The 19,169-nt window shown below is 42.0% G+C and overlaps 1 protein-coding gene across 10 annotated transcripts in view; it reads left to right on the top strand.

The window, feature by feature from the left end:
• The window catches only part of CDKAL1 (CDKAL1 threonylcarbamoyladenosine tRNA methylthiotransferase), a 461,612-nt gene that overhangs the window by 371,969 nt on the left and 70,474 nt on the right, over positions 1-19,169 (top strand). Inside the window, exon 13 of one of the 10 annotated variants that reach the window (XM_084850145.1) lies at positions 7,281-11,715. The exons of the other annotated variants lie outside the window; for them this stretch is intronic. Within the exon in view, the coding sequence (XP_084706271.1) occupies positions 7,281-7,382 (102 nt within the window). The 3' untranslated portion in view covers positions 7,383-11,715. Of the gene's footprint in view, positions 1-7,280; positions 11,716-19,169 lie in introns of those variants that run through there. 10 annotated transcript variants of the gene reach the window in all.

The raw sequence follows: 19,169 nt of genomic DNA, 5'->3' as shown, positions 1-19,169 counted from the left end.
TTTCGAATGTAACATATAACACAATAGAAGGTGCAGTCTACACTTACCTTCCTGCCAGCTAAAACAAAAACCACCTGGTCTAATTTTAGTCGAACCACTCTTAACAGAGTTTATTTTAGGGTAAATATTTATGAGGGTTATTTGGAGACATTTGGCATGGTTTCCTTTATAATTAGTGTAGTGTGGAGCAAAATAAATGCTGTACTACAAGGAACGTGTCTAAAAATCAGAAGAACCAGTTACTGATGAAGCAAAGGCAAACCAGTTCAGATTGGCTGTTGTGTATACACACATCCATGATAACTTAGTGGCCTTAATTTTAGCAAATCTGGAATCTTGATTGATTGATTGATTAGATTTTTAAATTGTGCTCGATTCCCTAAGGCCTCTGCGCACATACATTTTAAAATTATTTTTATTGCATTTATCATAGGATTTCTGCAACATCTTTTTAAACACAAAACACCCTACTATAGGTACTACCCAGCAGTTGTTATCTGATATTTTTTATCAGCAATATGATGCACTTTAATTAAACCTGTGTTTAAATTCCTGTGATTGTCAAAGCCTTATTCTTTCTTTCCATAAAGATTAGCAAAGCTGATGACCTCCTAAGAACTATAAAATGAAGGAAGATTTTTACCTAATCTTCAAAAGCAAGACAATGCACTTGGATCTGACTTGTATTATAAATAGAAAAATGTTTTAGGGCTTTGTGTAGTATACATTTTTAAAAAAATCACAACTCCCTTCCACTGTAACATAATCCAGTGCCAAGAAAAACTGAATCTTACAGTGTGTATAAATTATTCAAATGAATCAGTTCAGCAAGTATGTACTAATTTTTGTGCAATTTGTTCTGTTTCAGCTAGTTGTAAAAGGAGCAAAGAGCTACGCACAGTATTTAAGTCCCACCTTCTGACTACTGCAAGTTTCATTTAGCTTTCTTTGACTACTGAGATTCTTGGAATACTTCATTTTGCACCCAGTACTACATTTTGCACTTGCACAATGTGATGGTAGAATCATAGAAAACACATAGCCTGCTCTTAGCTATAGGTCAGTCCCGGGCTAGAATAATATTAGGGACCACAGTTCACTTGTTATAAATTGACTAAAATGTTTCCTATAAGGCAGTAGAGGCCAGCCCTGTTGGCAGGTGTGCAGCAAGTCCAGTCCAGTGTACGAGATAGCGCTAGTCTGGTAGTACATAAGCAGCTCCTGGGTCTTGGTGTACTTTTCCGTCTAGTCTACTGAGCCAGGGAGCAGGCATAAGCAAAGCAGGGAAGTGACAGGCAGGCAAGTGTGCCCTGACTCTTGAGTCACAGCCAGGCTTGCAGATTCAGGAGTTGGGGAACTTCCACTATTTGTCCGGCTCGTGGCAAATATGCAGCAAGTTGGCTACCCGTGGAATGCAGAATTGTTTCGCTCTCTAAGCACTCAGAAATCCATATTCTGTTTCTTAAACCGTGTAGCCTAATTGTTTAAAAATTCAGTCACAGATATAACATGCGGGAGGCGGGGAACTGGAACTGTCAACCTATAAAGAATAATTTGTGTTAATGCCATTGTTGCAAACATTGATTGATCAGTCAGTTAAAAACAGGACTCTTCAGGTTGGCAGGCATTATGGACCCTTAAATTATTAAGCCTGCTCTTACTATAATATATTGCATTTTTTAAAAACCTCCTCTAATTCCATTATCAAAGTCCAGCTCATTAAGGTGAAAGGTAGCCTGTCGTATAAAATGGAATGGACTAGAATAAGAATAGCCCTGAGTGATAACTTGCAATCCAATTCGCACTGTGAATCAGCTCCAGCAGCAAGTCCTGAGAAGCTGGCCTGTGCCATTCCCTATGCACTCTCTTTAAATGCAATATCAAGATCCAGCTTAATCAATATAAGGACCTAATGAAGATCGAGAGAGGAGGTTTCTTGAAGCCCATCTGTGGCTTCAAGAATATTTTTAAAATTGTATTAACTTATTATCTAGCATCCTTCCCCAACCTGGTTGCAGGGACAAGCTGGTAGTTTAATCCAATGCATCTTGGAGAAGGCTGGTCTATCTCCATTTATTATTTATTTATGTAATAGATTTATTTGACGTGTACCACGTTTTTAAAATATCTGTAAGCAGTATGGTATATAACTAGATTTATATACTGCTTACCATATTTAAAAACTATCTTTAAGTCATAGGCCATTACAAATAGCAAATCCAAACAATAAAATAATTTGCAAGTACAATATATAAACATCAACTAATTTTAAAAATCCAACCTATCGCAAGCCACAAGCAATAACAGTCTCAAGGGTGATTCAGGAAACTCTCCCAAACCTTCTGTGCTGCCATTGCAAAAATAACTAGATTGTATGAAACGCTTTTATGAACTTCCCTCTGTACTGAACTATATACCACCTTTGACAGATAATGGGAAATCTCTCTCTCTCTCTCTCTCTCTCTCTCTCTCTCTGAGATCTGTACAATGGGCCAAATAGAAGAAAAGGGGGAAATCTGCAGTTTGCCCAACTCCAACACACACATTTTCTCTGAGCCATAGGAATTCTTAAGTGGCTTTAAGAACAGTTTTGCGGCATCTCTGTGCTAACCCTGTGTAGCTGCACAGTATTGCAAGACTGCATCAATAGTTGGTTTGTTTTCCGAAGCTTCTCTGGATACATAAATGTTCTGACTATTCTGATGCAGTGCTCTCATGCGCTGTGACTCTGGGTGACACAGTGCAGTCACATTTCTTTTCTGAAATGAAAGATCATAACCTCAGCTCAGTAGAAGTCAAGTCAGTTTTTTACGGATGAAAGCACAAGAATTGTTTGTTCTTCATGGCAAAGATCAAAGGAATATTTTAATGGTAAAACACAAACCTTCAGACCTCAACTCATTAAAATGAATTTGCCTTTTTACTCTCAACCCCTGCTGTTGCACAGTGTTTGTGTTACAGCATAATACATGACACAGAGAACACTTCGGGTTTACATAATTTGACCTTGAGTATACATTACGCGCCACTATTGTCTACTAAGCATATTTCTTCATAACTCCCATCTATTTCAATGCAGAGTGCTAGATTTTCACCCTGGAGTGTCTCCCAAGTTTCAGTCCATGGAATCTTCATATCTTATGAATTGAAATTATTACTTTTTGCTATATAGGAGAATAGATATCCTTGAGATGTGAGGAAGGCCATTGCAATACTAAAAAGCCTTAAGCAGCGTAGGGCCAGAATATCTGAAAGACCACCTCCTCCTATACGAACCTGCCCATAGATTGCAATCAGCTTCTTAGGCCCTGACTTTGGGCCCACCCCCAAAGCAGTTCTGGTTGATAGAAAATGCAGGACAGAGCCCTTTCTATGGCAGCACCTGGGTTATGGAGTTCCCTCCCAAAGGAAGCTAGATTCGCCCTGTCTCTGATTTCTTTTAGGCAGACGGCAGAAACATTTTTCTTCTGCTTGGCTTTTAATGGATTTTAATTTGAAATTGAATTTTGAATTCTGTTCTTCTGGGTTTTAATGTTCTGCTTTCATTCTGCTATTGTTTAAATTGGGTTTACATAAGAAGAGCCATGCTGGATCAGTCCAAGGGTGTATCTAGTCCCACTTTCTGTTCATACAGTGGACTACCAGCTGCCTGTGGAAACACAAGTTAGACATGGGTGCAATAGCTGTGATATTTTGTTTCGTAAACTGCTTTGTTAGGACTGAAATGCAGCATAGAAATGTTTTTATAAATAAATAAATAAATATTAGGCTTTCCCCCCACCTTGTCATATTGATAGACATTTAGCTAGTGACAAATAAACAATAAAGTGAATGAATTATGAACCAGTGGCAAATTTCTGTTTACAAGCCATGTTCCACAATATAATTTATTGCTGTTTTTACCATCTTTTCATTCCATCCCTACACAGTTAATGTGCTCCTTAACATCAACATTATATGCAAATTATTGTTAGTAGGTCTTGAGTGCATAAAACATCTTGTCATGGACTACCCATTCTTTGAAAAATGGACGATAGTTCAAATGTACAAACAGTACTTGAGATTACTATTATATGTGTAAATACTTGTTTATTTCTTTTTCTCTCTCTTCTACTCATACTTCACTCAAATTAACCTCCAAGTACCAGGCCTAGAGAGTGTAAATAAACTAAGCGTGATATGCTAGTGAATGAAATTAAATTAAATGCACACCCTCCAACATTTCACAGATTAAAATAGGGGTCCTCATGCGAATTTACTATCCTGTTCTGTCACCAAGAATCACTGCCTGATATGGCTGCCCCTTTGGGGGTTGGACTCGATGGCCTTGTAGGCCCCTTCCAACCCTACTATTCTATGATTCTATGATTTACCCAAATTAGATGTTGCTAAAAGCTTTCCTTTGTTTTACTCTGCAGTAGCTTATTCTACACTGGCTTCTGAATCAGGTTGGCTTCCCATAACGATTTCTTTTTTATTTATTTTTACGTTTCTATCCCATTGGGGGGGGCCTTCAAGGATTTTAATTTTTTTTAATTATGAGAATGTTTATTCACACAGAGGATCTGGTTGTAGTTGTGATAGAATAGTTGCAACTCAAATAAGGAATGTTATCCCAGTTTGCTCTTTTAGTCTAAAGTAGTGCTTTTGGGGAGGGGATGAAATAGGTCCCCCAAGCTCCATAAATTATGTGGATGTTCACTTTTTTTTAATTCCTATTTTCTGCAGTTGTTTCTGTTGCTTCAGCAGACGTTTTGTTGTCTTCCTAGGAACAGTAATGTGGATAATCACAAACAATTAGGGATCAGAGAGATGATGATGATGTCACTTGGCTACTAAGTCAATCAGATTTTGCTCTGTTGCAATATAATTAATTACAGTGAATCAGCATTGCCTTCACTCTGAATGGATCAATATTTTCACACCCTTTTGGAACCAATCCTGAAAAATTATTGTGGCAGTTCTTGACCTACCCTACCCTTCCAAAACCTACCCTAAAAGTGCCCCCTTTGGGGTTCATTCCCAAACTCAAACACTTTAAACAACATTTGCTATCTGGATAGGAATCTGGGTCTGTACCCATGTGCGTGCACCAAAACAGTTTTTAATAGCCACGCCCAAAATCTCATCCAAAAGGCAAAGTAGGAACAGTGACATGCTAGCAGCAGGTACCAGAAAACAGGGGCTATCCCTGATAAATAGGGCATTTGGACATGTCATAGTGATAAACTCCTAACACCATATTGACAAGGGTGCCTCCTGTACTTTTGGCTTATCTTATCTCCTTCTACTCCTTCAAGTCCTTTCTCAAGACTCACTTCATAAACAAAGCTGTTCCAGAATCACTGTAATCTTGTCCTTAATTGCTTCTTCATTGACATTTGGCAATCCTTATTTTGTTATTTCATTGTTCTGAATTTTCCCCAATATTGGCCATCTAACGCCAAACTAACACTCTAAGCAGGGATCATGCAATTTTTGTATTCTCTACAGTGCCCAGCACATCTCTGGTGATAAATAACTGTTAGTAGTAGGTTCCATGCTTTAGTACTAAGCCAGAAATTTAAAAAGCAACACTTTAAAAATCGATATGTTGCATGGAGGAGTTGGATTTGCACAACATTCCTCTGTGATGACAGTGCCTACTAAACCATTATCTTAACTGTTCCACTTTTCCCATTTTGACTTGGCTTGTAGAAATGAGATGTTTTCTTAGGGACTATGGGTGGGAATCCACAAATTATGTTCAGGCTCAGTACCCAAAAATTATGTCTAGTAGCTGGCACGAATATAGTAAAAGTGCCTCTGTACACATCCAGAGTTCCTTTCCCTTTTGACCCATTTACTGCTCTGTGCCATGGCAATTGTGCCATGGGGTTCCACAGGGCTCTATTTTATCCCCCATGCTGTTTAACATCTACATGAAACCGCTGGGAGAGGTTATCCGGAGGTGTGGGCTGAGGTGCCATCAATATGCAGATGACACCCAGCTCTACCTCTCTTTCTCATCAAAACCAGGTGAGGCAGTGGCTGTTCTGAATCAGTGCCTGGGCACGGTAATGGACTGGATGAGGGCCAATAAACTGAAACTCAATCCAGACAAGACGGAGGTACTGTTAGTGGGTAGTTCGTCTGCCCGGCTAGGTGATATTCAACCTGTTCTGGAGGGGGTTGCACTCCTCCTAAAGGATCAGGTTCGTAGTTTGGGGGTGCTCTTGGATCCAGAACTGTCACTTGAGGCACAGATGAACTCAGTGGCACGGAGCACTTTTTATCAGCTTAGGCTGGTACACCAACTACGCCCTTATCTGGACAGAGATAGCCTTGCTACAGTTATCCATGCTCTGATAACTTCTCATCTGGATTACTGCAATGCATTATACCTGGGGCTGCCTTTGAAAACGGTCCGGAAACTTCAGCTGGTCCAAAATAGGGCAGCAAGATTGTTAACAGGGACTGGCCTGCGAGCTCATATTACACCAGTACTTTTCCAGCTGCACTGGCTGCCAGTCCATTTCCGGGCCCGACTCAAAGTGCTGGTGTTAACATTCAAAGCCCTTATCGGCTTGGGGCCAGGTTACCTGAAGGATCGCCTCCTCCCATATGTGCCTGCCCGGACCGTAAGATCATCATCAGCGGCCCTTCTCCGTGAGCCCCTGCCAAAGGAAGTGAGGCGGGTGGCTACTAGGAGGAGGGCTTTTTCTGCTGTGGCACCCCGGCTCTGGAATGAGCTCCCTAGTGAGGTTCGCCTGGCGCCTACATTGTATTCCTTTCGGCACCAGGTGAAGACCTTTTTATTTTCCCAGGCATTTTAGCATTTTAGCTTTCTAAATTTTTATCTTTGCTGTTTTAAATCTGTATTTTAAACTCCTGCACTGCTGCTAGGTTTTATTGTGGTTGTATTGTAATATTGTGGTTTAAATGTTCTGTATATTTTAAATTGTTTTATTGTGTGTTGCTTGGATTTAATTTTTGTGAACCGCCCAGAGAGCTTCGGCTATTGGGCGGTATAGAAATGAAATGAATAAATAAATAAATAAATCAGGTGACAGGCTGTCCCTCCTACAGAATTGAGGACAAGGGTAAATAGCACAAGTGATATTGTTTCCCATAAGCCTGAGTCCTCTGGAGGTCGCTTTATGAAAATTTAACATTGCACCCACTTCCATGGCAAACTCAAACACAGCATCTCTTTTCAATATCAGTGTTTAAAGGCTAGGAGATACTGTCTCCCTCTCTTTCAAAGAAATCCACTCCAGATTTTTCTTCCTTCCCTGCAGGAGCTCCCTTCACAACCCAGTCTTTGTTCCTTAATCAGCTCCCCCCGCTGCTGCCTTTCTGATGTGGAATGGGGTATGAGAGAAAGAAGCAAGTGGGGATGAGGAATGGAGAAAGACTGCACAGGTAGAGATGCAGAAGGAGCTTGTTGGCTGGGAGATAACTGGAAGGAATATATTCCCAGGTTGAGGAGTGGGAGGGAGAGATTGCATGAAGAAAGCAAGTTTGCACATGGTGGGGGAGAGTAACTAAAACACAATACTGAACAGCACCAGAGAGAGATTGCAAATGGTGCAGACACACATATCCCTCAGTCCATCAATCAGATCTGCAGTACTGCCAGAAAAGGAAGAGAGGGGAAAGGGAAAAAACCTTGCAGAACTAGAGAACAGACTCTCTTGCAAAAATCTCTTCCAGGTTTTTCTGGCCACATAATTTAGCTGCTATAATACAACCTCCCTCCCAGAGCATTCTTGCTCACCAAGATTAAAAAAAAAAAAACATTTTTTGCCCGTGCCCTGTTGACAAGCAGGTTTGTTGAAGACTTCCTATGGATCACATATATCAAGAGGAACCATTTTGCTAGAATCTGCTTGTGTCCATTACCTTCTGCTGCTGTATTCTTACTGTGGTTCTTATTCCTGTATTCTCAGTCAGATTCATAGGCCTGTCATTCTCACTGTAATTTCACTTTCAACTTGCTCCCGTCCCTCATGTGTCACCCCTAGGGAATCAGACATGATAGTTTGTGAAACACTATTCTACGCAATTTCTACAAGTGTGAGATTTTTTTTCATACATTCAAAAGTCTAAAGTGTAATGAGAAAGGCAACTGCAGTCTAATACGCTAAAAAAAACACGCTGACAGACATGAATAGTAATGTTTAACTAATACCTTCTTCTCAAGGGGTTATTCAGGAAAGTCTGTTAAAGCTAAGTATTCCTTCAAAATTACAACAGAGAATGAGAGTCTTTTTTTTAATTGAGGGCTGGATAAAATACAAACTAATTAACCTCAAATAAGCTTCCTTAGATAAGTATAAGCTGCCCCCATTTTAGATGAACTTGGGGTTCTCAGCTTTGCAATTCCAATCATATTTTTAAATTGCATTTTAACACCATCTGCACCTCGAAAATGATGCTAATATCTTGCACAGTTGGAAATACTTGTTAATGAATGCTTGGGAGACATAGTCCAACTAATTGGGTTAACTTGTAAAACAAAATACAGAGTATGTCTTTGTCATTCCCTACTTTACCGATTCTACTTTACCAATATATAATGCTGCTGCAGATAACAGACATTAATAAGGTGATGGTGCCACATGGTATCTGACTTTGCTTTTGTGCTTAAAGATCTGCCTTTAACAGCCAAATCAAAACCACATCTAGGTCATTTTGTCTGTCTGTCTCCCTGATAGCTCTTCAGGATTTGAAGCATAGGCTTTTCCTATCCCTTTCTTCCTAAGTTATTTGTAACTGGAGATATTGGGATCTTAAGCATGCAAGTATAACAGCAGCAGAATCATAGGTGTGAGCAGTTAACAAACATTCCTTCTCATTGGCTCTACCACCTGGCCAATGATGGAGGGAGGCCACTCTGCACATATTGATGCTGTCCAGCTTTGGTATTATTTCACATGTTCTAAGGTTCATCCCTTACATTAAAAAGTTGTGGGATTGAGGTCTGGCCCAAATTAAGCGTTGGGTGCAGCTGATCAACATAAATGGCAGCCTTTAAACCTAGGTCTTGCACTCTGGTCTTGCCTCCAGTCTTGGCTAATTCTGATCTAATTAAGGATCAAATTCAATCAAAATTCATTGGCCTGCCCTTTTCCTTCCTTTGGTTATATAACACCGGCCAATCAGAGTAACCTTTCTCAAAATGCTTTGTTACACTGTAATACACCCATGAAAATAAGAAGAGAGAAGAACATTCTACTCCTTCCTCTCACCTTTACCCTATAGAGGAGACAGGGAGATAAACTATACCTTCCAGGCTGCTCCAGAATTGCGCCCACTTCACTAAGGAAGCTAAGTGTCATTGTTCCCATATTTTCAGTTTTTCTTCAGCTCTGAAGGTTAGAACCTTTCTAAGAAACTTAGAAAGATCATGGAGAGGGAAACAGTCCCCCTTCTCTAATTAACGAGTAGCTGTTTCTCTCCCCCAACCCATCCTTTCCCATTCATGCTAATGTATGTAGTATTCCAGGAAGTTCAGGAATTTCCCTATTTGCAATTTCTTCACTGTAAGACTGATTACGATTGCATCGCCATTTAAAAATGCATGCATAGTTTTGCTTTTAAAGCCTGATATACTGTTATTTAATCATTTTAATGAGCAGAATACCAGAACCCAGGGTCATCCCATGAAACTGACTGGTGGGAGATTCAGGACAGATAAAAGGAAGTACTTAGAATCATAGAATCATAGCATCATAGTGTTGCAGAACCCAGAGTCAGAGAGACCACGGAGGCCGCTCCAGTGTCAATTATGAAGTCAATGTCTCGGCCCCTCTCAAGCTGTCTCCTTCTTCGCCCATTCTGGCCCCTTTGGTTTTCTCCTTTGTGTATTTGATTCATTTTATTTGGGCATTCATGCCACTATAATGTCCATCTTGTCCACACTGGGCACACTGGTTCTTTTTTAAGAATCTTCTGCCTCTGCCGGGTCTTCTTTTTCTCCTCGCCCACGTCTTCTTGGGCCTCTGGGTTGAGGGGGGTATACTGGCGATAGGCATTTGAAAGACGCTCCAAGTACACTCTCAGGCCTCGGTGGCACCTTGCAGCACTTTAGACACTTTGGTCATATTAATTGACTTCTTTATACCTGCCTTCATGGCTTCTAATAGCAGGGTTTGATACTGGATGAGGCGCTCTAGCCCCGCTTGTGTGATAGGATTCCAGCAGGGGGGGTTTACTTACAAGGAGACTTTATTGGGTAACTTACAGCACACAGGCGTACTTAATGGTTGGATCAGACAGCTTCTCTGAACCACGAGCTATTGGGCTAAATGGGTTTTATACCATACATGTTACTCATGAGGCAGCACAACACTAGCAAGCATTTTCAGCATAGGCTAGAAGTGTTTGGTTCTCAGGCACAGCTTCCTGTAAACAACTTCGCTTCCCAAAGTGCTTGATAACACTTTTATTTATTAGTATGGGAAGACAAATTTTTTCTCTTTCTTTTGCTTTCTTTTTCTTTGCTGATCTGCCTGTATTGCAGATCATGTTTCGAACTTTTTATATAAAACTTTCAGCTCCATGCACCAGCCTTGTCTCTTTATTTGTCTTTTTCAAGTTAAACTCACTTACTTAAACCTTTCTGCCTTACACTAGTCTCAATGACACACATTTGGGATAGGCTCTTCTTTCTAGTTACATTTTCTTCATCTTAAAGAACTATTACATTATTGTGGCTACTTTATCCCAGGTAATAAGCTCCAGGCACAATCAGCTGCTTTTAATTTACCCTGGGGGCAACTATGGCCACGCCTCTTTTCTACAAATGTTTTTTCTCTTTGCCTCTTGCCTCCTCTTTCTCGACTTGCTTTTTGTCTTTTCTTCTTGTCATCCATTGAGAACCACACTCAGTATCATTTGGAGTTGCAACTAACACTAATCTGCAAATATCACATATACTTTATATCTAAGAAATCATAAAATATACACAACAAACTTTTTCTGCAATTTAACACAATGAATGGAAAACACTTTTTGCATGGTAAGGCATGATGGAGCAGATCCAGCAATCATACTGCTCTTCTGGCTGAAAGCTCAGGGCCCATCAAAATTAAGGGATGGGCATACTTACACACGCAGAGAGTTCTAGGTCACCATTTTTGCATCGGCAACTCTATGCTGCATGAGTTTTAGCAGAAGGAAATCTAAAAGTCATATATCAAACTTAGCTTGTTGTACACTGAGCTGACTACAAACACAGACACACGGTCCACAGCGATGAGAGTTCAAGTTTATCAAAAGCTTTACAGCACTGTCCATGGCAAGTCTTTGACAATTTAAAATTTTAGTCCATGTGCAGAGTGTCTCTAAAAAGCCCAGATGATGATGGAGGCAAACAGAGAAGGCTCTGGGCAATGAAGATGAAATGTTTCCAGCAAAGGCTCTCCACTTTTGCATCAGTTTAAAAAGGGGAAGTGTGGCCCTACACCCCTTCTGACAGACAAGGGCCTTTAACTTTTTAGCAAGGCCTCTGTCTAAACAGAGCGGCACAGCTCAGCTCTCTAGCCGTGACGCTTTAACTTGGGCAACTCCTCTGTAAATTTTATTCTACTTCTGTCAGGTTCTCACAGACATTTTAAAAACTTACTCTTTTTTTTTCTTTTCTAACCTGGTACACGAAAGCACTGAAACACTGAGTGCCGAAACTCAGGACGCTTGGGGGTGATGGGCATCGCCTTATACTTGCATTTTTCAGGCAGCAATTAATCTTCGGGGAGGCGGTGGGGTGATTTGCAGGACTTCAAAGGCAAGCTTCTCAGTTTGTTTGTATTTGTAAATCCCAAGCTCAAAACAGGACACGATGAGGTGCAGGGCAGCTAAACCTTTGCTTTGGCATGGGCAACAAATAACTCAGGTCAGCTTTCTTCGCTGGGGTCTCAAACAGGAAAACAGTCTTAATTTAAAGTTGTAACATCACTGACAGCGTCAGCCAGCCAGCTACACAGATCTCACTGTTTTTCAAGACAGTTACTCCAATATCTTCTTTTCTTCTCAATCAGGTTGGGTCTCCCAGCTTACACAGTTTATTGCAGCTTTTAGGAGCATGGTAGTAGCGTGATTTTGGCTTGGCCAAGAACATGCTGTCTGGTTTCTCGGTCTCTTCAGCGCACACACTCAGGCAGTGTAACACTGGACACTTAAATCAGTGAGATTTCGTCATTGCAGGGAATCCCACGGCAAAAGCTTAATGGTTACACTCTTCAGAAATCATATAGCCGATGGTCAGTAGCTACAGGCTCTATGCAATTCTAACACAGTTCAAAGCTAAACACGGTTACCTTGACAGAGATCTTCAACGTGGTCTTTCCACTTCATTCTGCCTTGGGACCGTCCTATGGCACACTTTCCACTCAAAGAGGGGTCTAGCCTGTGCCCTGGGGGCTGATTCTTCACCTTTATTTTCTATTTTGCGCCTTCATCTTCTGGGTCTTCATTTTCAGTTTCTATTTCTTAGGGATTTCATCTCAATTAGGCGAGGTGATGATGTTGCACAACTCAGAACGTTGTGGGCAATTTTCCTGCCCCCCCTCTTGGCGCGCTAGGCTAACAGCTACTTCTTCGGCCTTACACTCTCACGCTCCCACGCTTTGTTAAAAGCCAGGCTGTCCTGCAACAACATTTCTCTAATTAACAGCCTCAGAACCTTGTTCTTTTTTTTCTCTCAGCTTGACCTTGAGCTTTTTGCTGTTTTCCCTCTCTATTCTGAATCTTTTTTTAAAAAAAAACCCTTTTCTTTGTTTGACATACATCTCAAGGGGGTGCAAGTCTTGAGCAGTAGACGAGCTCGCCTCCCCTTTTTTGTGAGAACACATCTTTTTAAGGGTCACCGCCAATTTTATTAAATTTTCTGCCCCACACTTCAATTCTTCAGTTTCTTTTATTAATGCTGATTGAGGTGTAAGAGGGGAACCTCCCGATCCCGTAGAGATGAAGTCTCGGCAAGCAATATCTGGGAGTTGAGGACCGTAGCTGAAATCGGCGAATTACTGCCGGTGGGGCTTGAAACTGATGGCGACAGTTCTAAGTCAAAACGAGGGGCAATGCCTCTGCAGGGGGGATGGCAGGGGTCAGGAGCCACTGGATCTGGATCTCGACGGGGTGGTCTTACAGTAACATGGGCCTGTGGTGGAAGCAGGGCATAATCAGGTGGAAACGCCGTTAGCTCTGCCAGATCTTTACACGGGGCTTCTAACACTGGTTGTAATTTCTTGGCCAATTTTTCTTTTCTGAGCACCAAAACATTTGCCTGGGATTCTAGGCATTTCTTTAGCCATGGAGGAGAAGCACAGACTATGGAATCTCACGAGTTTATGTAGGGAAATTGGTCGGGGTGCCCAGGTCTCCCAACCACAATGGCATATACACGACTGATTTTGCTGGGCTCCAAAGAGCCTTTAGTAGGCCATCCTACACCAAAAGACGGCCACTCTATTTCACACAAAATCCGCAACCATTGAGGATTCATGGGGAGATCCCTATAATCTGTACTAAAACCTTTCTTAAAATTTGCTAGCATACATCCCAAGGGGGTGCAAGGTTTGCTTCCCCCACCACCCATAGCCTCCCTCCTAAATTGAAGACAGACACAATTAGGGAAGGGGAATTGGTCAGTGAGTAAGGGGTCTCACTGGCCGACACAAGAGGATTTTACACACCACGCACTTTGCTACTGGCCTGGGCACCCGGACGGTCAACGGTATGCGTCAGAAACCGCAGTAGCCACTCACACAATCATCAATCTCTCCAGTGCATCCATATGTCCCTGCCACCCACTTTTTCCACTTTTTACCAGAGTGGAAAGCGGCTTCCCCAGCTTCCTCAGCTTCCTACTGAGTACTGGTGTGCTGGGTACTGGCACCCACTCGGGGGTATGATCAGGCCCCCCTTCTACCCACAAGGAGTAGGTTCTTTTTGTATACGTATACCACCAACACTGACCTTCTTCATAAGGCGGGGCCCTCTTTTTTTCTGCCCAGTGGCCTTTCTCCCTAAAGGCGGGGCCCTCTTTTTCCCATATACTTGCCTTTCTCCTGAAGGCTTCCAATGTGGTTTCAACTCAGTTGCAGCTGCGATACAGGCAGGGCTCAAGTTCCTTCCTCCGCTTCCTAAGGTTCTCTTGCTGCTTGCTGCTGTTCAGGCAGTCCCAGTGCAGGCTTTCTCCCATTTATCCGACAAAAAGGTCGGTGGCGCCAAGAAAGGGAGGCATGCGCCGAGCTCGTCTTCCCGGTGTGGCGATCAAGAGCAGGCAAATGCCACCTGTCTGGCTCAGAGCCTGCCACATCCGAGTCACGGCACCATTTATGTTGCAGAACCCAGAGTCAGAGAGATCACGGAGTGAAGGAAAAAGAGATTCTTTATTTAACGCGCGGGCTTAAGGCTGGAATCATTTCCAAAGAGCCAGAAGCCCCGAAATACATCAACACATTGTTTTTATAGACATTGTGACACATATGAAACGGCTCCTCCTCTCTCTCCCATGTGGGGTTGCAGTCCTCAACATTTCTTCTCTTAGCACCATTGTTTATAATACAAGAACTGGGTTATAGGGTAGCCGTGATAAGCAGAGAACAGAAGAGAACAGCAGAGAACAAGATATACAATTGTATGACCTTTGACAAGATAAGGAATTCCTGTGTCTCGTCAGCTTACAACAATATATTCAAGGGAGAAAGAGCTCAGCAAGAACATGAAGCATGAGACTGTATGAGGCTACTTAGTTTGACCCCCGATATGGCTGCTACAATAATAGGGTTGGAAGGGGCCTTTCAAGTACTTGAAGAGCACTATCATATCTCCCCTCAGGCTTCTCTTCTCAAGGCTAAACATGCCGAGTTCTTTCAGTCTCTCTTCATAGGGCTTTGTTTCCAGTCCCCTGATCATCTTTGTTGCCCTCCTCTGAACCCTCTCCAGTTTGTCTGCATCCTTCTTAAAATGTGGCGCCCAGAACTGGACACAGTACTCCAGATGAGGCCTAACCAGTGCTGAGTAGAGGAGAACTAGTACTTCCCAGGATTTGGAAGCTATGCTTCTATTAATGCAGACCAAAAGAGCATTTGCCTTTTTTTGCAGCCATATCACATTGTTGGCTCATGTTCAGCTTGTGATCTACAACAGTTCCAAGATCCTTCTCGCTTGTAGTGTCGTTGAGCCCCCATCTTGTAATTGTGCATTTGGTTTCTTTTTCCTAGGTGCAGAACTTGGCATTTATCCCTATTAAATGTCATTCTGTTGTTTTCTGCCCAGCGCGCCAATCTATCAAGATCACTTTGAATTTTGTTTCTGTTTTCCAAAGTATTAGCTATCCCGCCCAATTTCAAGCACTGAGCTCTGCGGTACCCCGCTCGTTATCTCTCCCCAGTTGGAGAAGATCCCATTGTAAGCACTCTTTGAGTCCGATTCTGTAGCCAACTGTGGATCCACTGGATCGTTGTTTCATCTAGCCCACTTTGAGCTACTCTGCTCATCAGGATATCATGGAGCACTTTGTCGAAAGCTTTGCTGAAGTTGAGCTATAATACATCCACAACATTCCCACAGTCCACAAGCGAGGTTACTTGATCAAAAAATGAGATCAGATTCGTCTGACAGGATTTGTTCTTGACAAATCCATGTTGGCTTCGAGTAATCACTGCATTGTTTTCAAGGTGCTTACAGATGGATTGCTTTATAATTGCTGGAAATTGCTCCAGAATTTTCCCAGAGATTCATGTCAGACTGACTGGTCTGTCTTTCCCAGGTTCCTCCCTTTTACTCTTTTGGAAGATAGGGACAACATTAGCCCTCCTCCAGTCATCTGGCACTTCACCCGTCCTCCATGATTTCTCAAAGAGAATAGACAGTGGTTCTGAGAGTTCTTCTGCCAGTTCCTTTATTACTCTAGGATGCAGTTAATCTGGCCCTGGAGATCTGAACCCATTCAAAGTAATTAGGTGTTCCTTGACCATATGCCTATCGATCTCAAGCTACAATCCTGTCCCTTCAGCCTGTACTTCGCCTTTGCCGGGGGGGTCATAGACCCTCTTTTGGGAGAAGACTGAGCCAAAGTAGGAATTGAGCACTTCTGCCTTTTCTTTGTCATCTGTTATCGTTTTGCCATCCTTATTTAATTGCTGAACCACCATTTCTTTCCTCTGCCTTTTACTATGCACGTAACTGAAGAAAGCCTTTTTGTTGCTTTTAGCATCCCTCACTAACCTCAGCTCGTTCTCAGCTTTAGCCTTCGTGACACCATCCTTGCAATTCTGTGCTAACTGCCTGTACTCTTCCTTTGTTGCTTGGCCTTCCTTCCACTTCCTATATGTGTCCTTTTCTGTTTTCAGGTCATCTCTAAGCTTTTAGTGAAGCCACATTGGCTTCTTCTGTTGTCTTCCACCTTTTCTTGTTGGAATTGTTGGTAATTGTGCCTTGAGAATTTCCTTTTTTAAACGCTCCCACCCATCTTGGACTCCTTTTCTCATTAGCGTCGCTTGCCATGGGACCTTACTGCTCATTGTTCTGAGTTTATTAAAATCAGCTTTCCTAAAATCCAGGGTACGCATTTGACTACACTCGGCTTTTGCTTCCCTTAGAACCAAGAACTCAAGCTTAGGGCTGTGCAGATTGCCCATCCCTGGTCTACAGAATTGGTGGAAGAAGAAGCATGAATTATTCATGCTTCAGCATTCCCCTTTTTTCTTTTACTGGTCCTGTGCAAAGGGAGGAGCCATCTCTCATGGGAAAATGATGGTTCTGTCCACACTCTGTGGGCGATGTTGTATCTCTCCCATTTGTTTGATGTCCTGAAGTATGGGAGTCATTGCTCAAATTGGGGAAAATGTATGGAGACCTTAATTAAATCCACAAGTCCCCCCCCCCAAACTCCTAATTCTAGCCAAATCAGGAGGAGCGGTTGTACCTTTCTAAAATAGTGGCTATGGGGCCATCACAAAAAATAAGGGGCGGTAATCCCCCTTTTGACCCCTTTATAATTCAAGCACTGCAAGGGGAGAGGAAGCATGAGTCATGTACACTTCTGCTGTTGCCATTTTTGTGGATTGTGCAAAGCGACCAACTCAGTGGCTGGAGAAGGATCTAAAAATATGAATTCAGTCTCATGTCATCTTCTTCTGAAGCATTAAAAAAAATAAGAAATTTATTTCAGCTATGTAGTTGACAAACTGGAGAAAAACACACACGTGTTAAAGCTGTCACATTTTCCTTCTGACACTATAAATAACATTTGTATACCTTTTCCTCTCCAGGACCTCTAATAAAATCATTTATTTGTAAATTACACGCTCAAGTGTAGTGGTTCATAGTGTCACTTTTCTCCCCTCCTTGTTCTATAAACATTTTGCTTATCCTCAGACACTGAGTGTTCTGCCGCCTCCTAGAGAGCATTAAAGAGAAGAATAAGTCTATTTTACTGCTGAAGGTGTCATAACAGTACGGAATTTAGGTTTGGGGTTTGTTGCTTCGGAGCATGCAATGGGCCAGAATTACTGTCATGTAGAGGATGGCCGTATGACTGACTGACAGTACAGTATTTAAGATGATGTGGACTCTCATAATACTGTGACATTTTATGAGGAGTTTGACTGGTTTCATTACCTGGATTTATACCTTGATTTCCATATGATAGCTTCTAGAAACAGGAAAGCTGTCACGAAGGAATTTGTATCTTGGAATTGCTACTGCTGTCTCAAATAAGACTTGGGAGCAGTACTTCCAAACATTTTAATTACAAAGAAACATCCCGTTGGTTATGATCTGTAGATTCTCAGGGAAGAAAATTTATAAGGGGCCAACTCAAAAATATACAAGTAGCTTTGCAGCAAATTTTGAACTTGTAATTGTTTCCCTTGCATTGTTATTAAGTCATACATAACTTTTATTGCAGCCATTTTAATTATAACAGCAAATTCCATCATTTTCTTGCCTACAGTGCTTTTTCAGCAAAAGATCAAATTATCTGATATTCTAAAGTATTTGGAGTAGGGATCTGAAAGAAAGTTGTTTACCAATAAGAAATTTTGTTATTGCTTCATTTATAATTGAATATTAGTATTCAGCATTTTTCTGTTTGTATCACTGCCACATACTACAGTTAAAAGAGTGGTCTGCCCTTGCATTTAAACCAGGTGTACAAAGAGTGTGCCCTTCCCGCGTTCTGTCTGGCAGCCTGCCAGACCCCTAGGATAAAAGGGAAAAGAAAAGTCCTCTAGGAATGGGTCCCCCCGTGTGCCCTCAAAATCTGCTGTGGAGAGCTAGGAAACCCTCCAGAGCAGATTTTTGGGTGGGACAGAAGGCCACAGAAAGGGAGAGGGGAGAGGGAGGAAGTCCCACTGCACTAGTGGATGTCCACTAGTGTGATGTTGGATTTAACCTTCTGTATCCAATCTAATTGGGGCCGCGGTGGCTTAGTGGTTAAGATGCTGAATTGCAGACCAGAAGGTCGGCAGGACAGCAGTTCGAGACCCAAGTGCTGCGTGACGGAGTGAGCTCCCATGTTCAGTCCCAGCTTCTGCCAACCTAGCAGTTCGAAAGCAAGAAATTGCAAGTAGATAAATAGGTACCGCTTTGGCAGGAAAGGTAACAGCGTTCCGTGCACCTCGGTGTTCAGTCATGCCGGCCACATGACCACGGAAGCATCTTCAGACAGCTCTTCGACTTAGAAATGGAGATGAGCATCACACCCTAGAGTTGGACACGACTGGTTGGGGGCACCTTTACCTTTTTTTTTTAATCCAATCTAATGAATTTGCTTTCAGAAAGCACATTTAAGAATGTATGCGTTTAGATGTAGGCTCCAATGGAACTGATAGGGCAGTCTTTCAAATAAATAGGTATAGCACTTCGAATGTTAGGCTGAATTTATGCAATTTTGCTATTAATTTGATTCAGTAGTCGATGTGAGACCAAAAATATGGCATCCTGTCTTCTCAAATTTAAAATTTAAACTTGGCCCTAGTCTCATAGGGCCAATTCACTTAGTCTGCAAATTGGCTCTGACTCAAAATCGCCATCTGATAAATTTTCTATCACGCAGTGATTTCTATGCACTGAAAATAGTCTGGAGACTTAATTAAGCAATAGGACTGCCACTATGCCTAGTAGCCAGGGCAGATGTGTGTGTGTGATATAAACCAAGTCTATACCTTCTACAA

The sequence above is a fragment of the Heloderma suspectum genome, chromosome 4, assembly GCF_057233095.1.
Source record: "Heloderma suspectum isolate Gila_16-S chromosome 4, 16-S_ref, whole genome shotgun sequence".
NCBI lineage: Eukaryota > Metazoa > Chordata > Lepidosauria > Squamata > Helodermatidae > Heloderma > Heloderma suspectum.
This window is presented reverse-complemented; position numbering and strand designations above follow the sequence as displayed.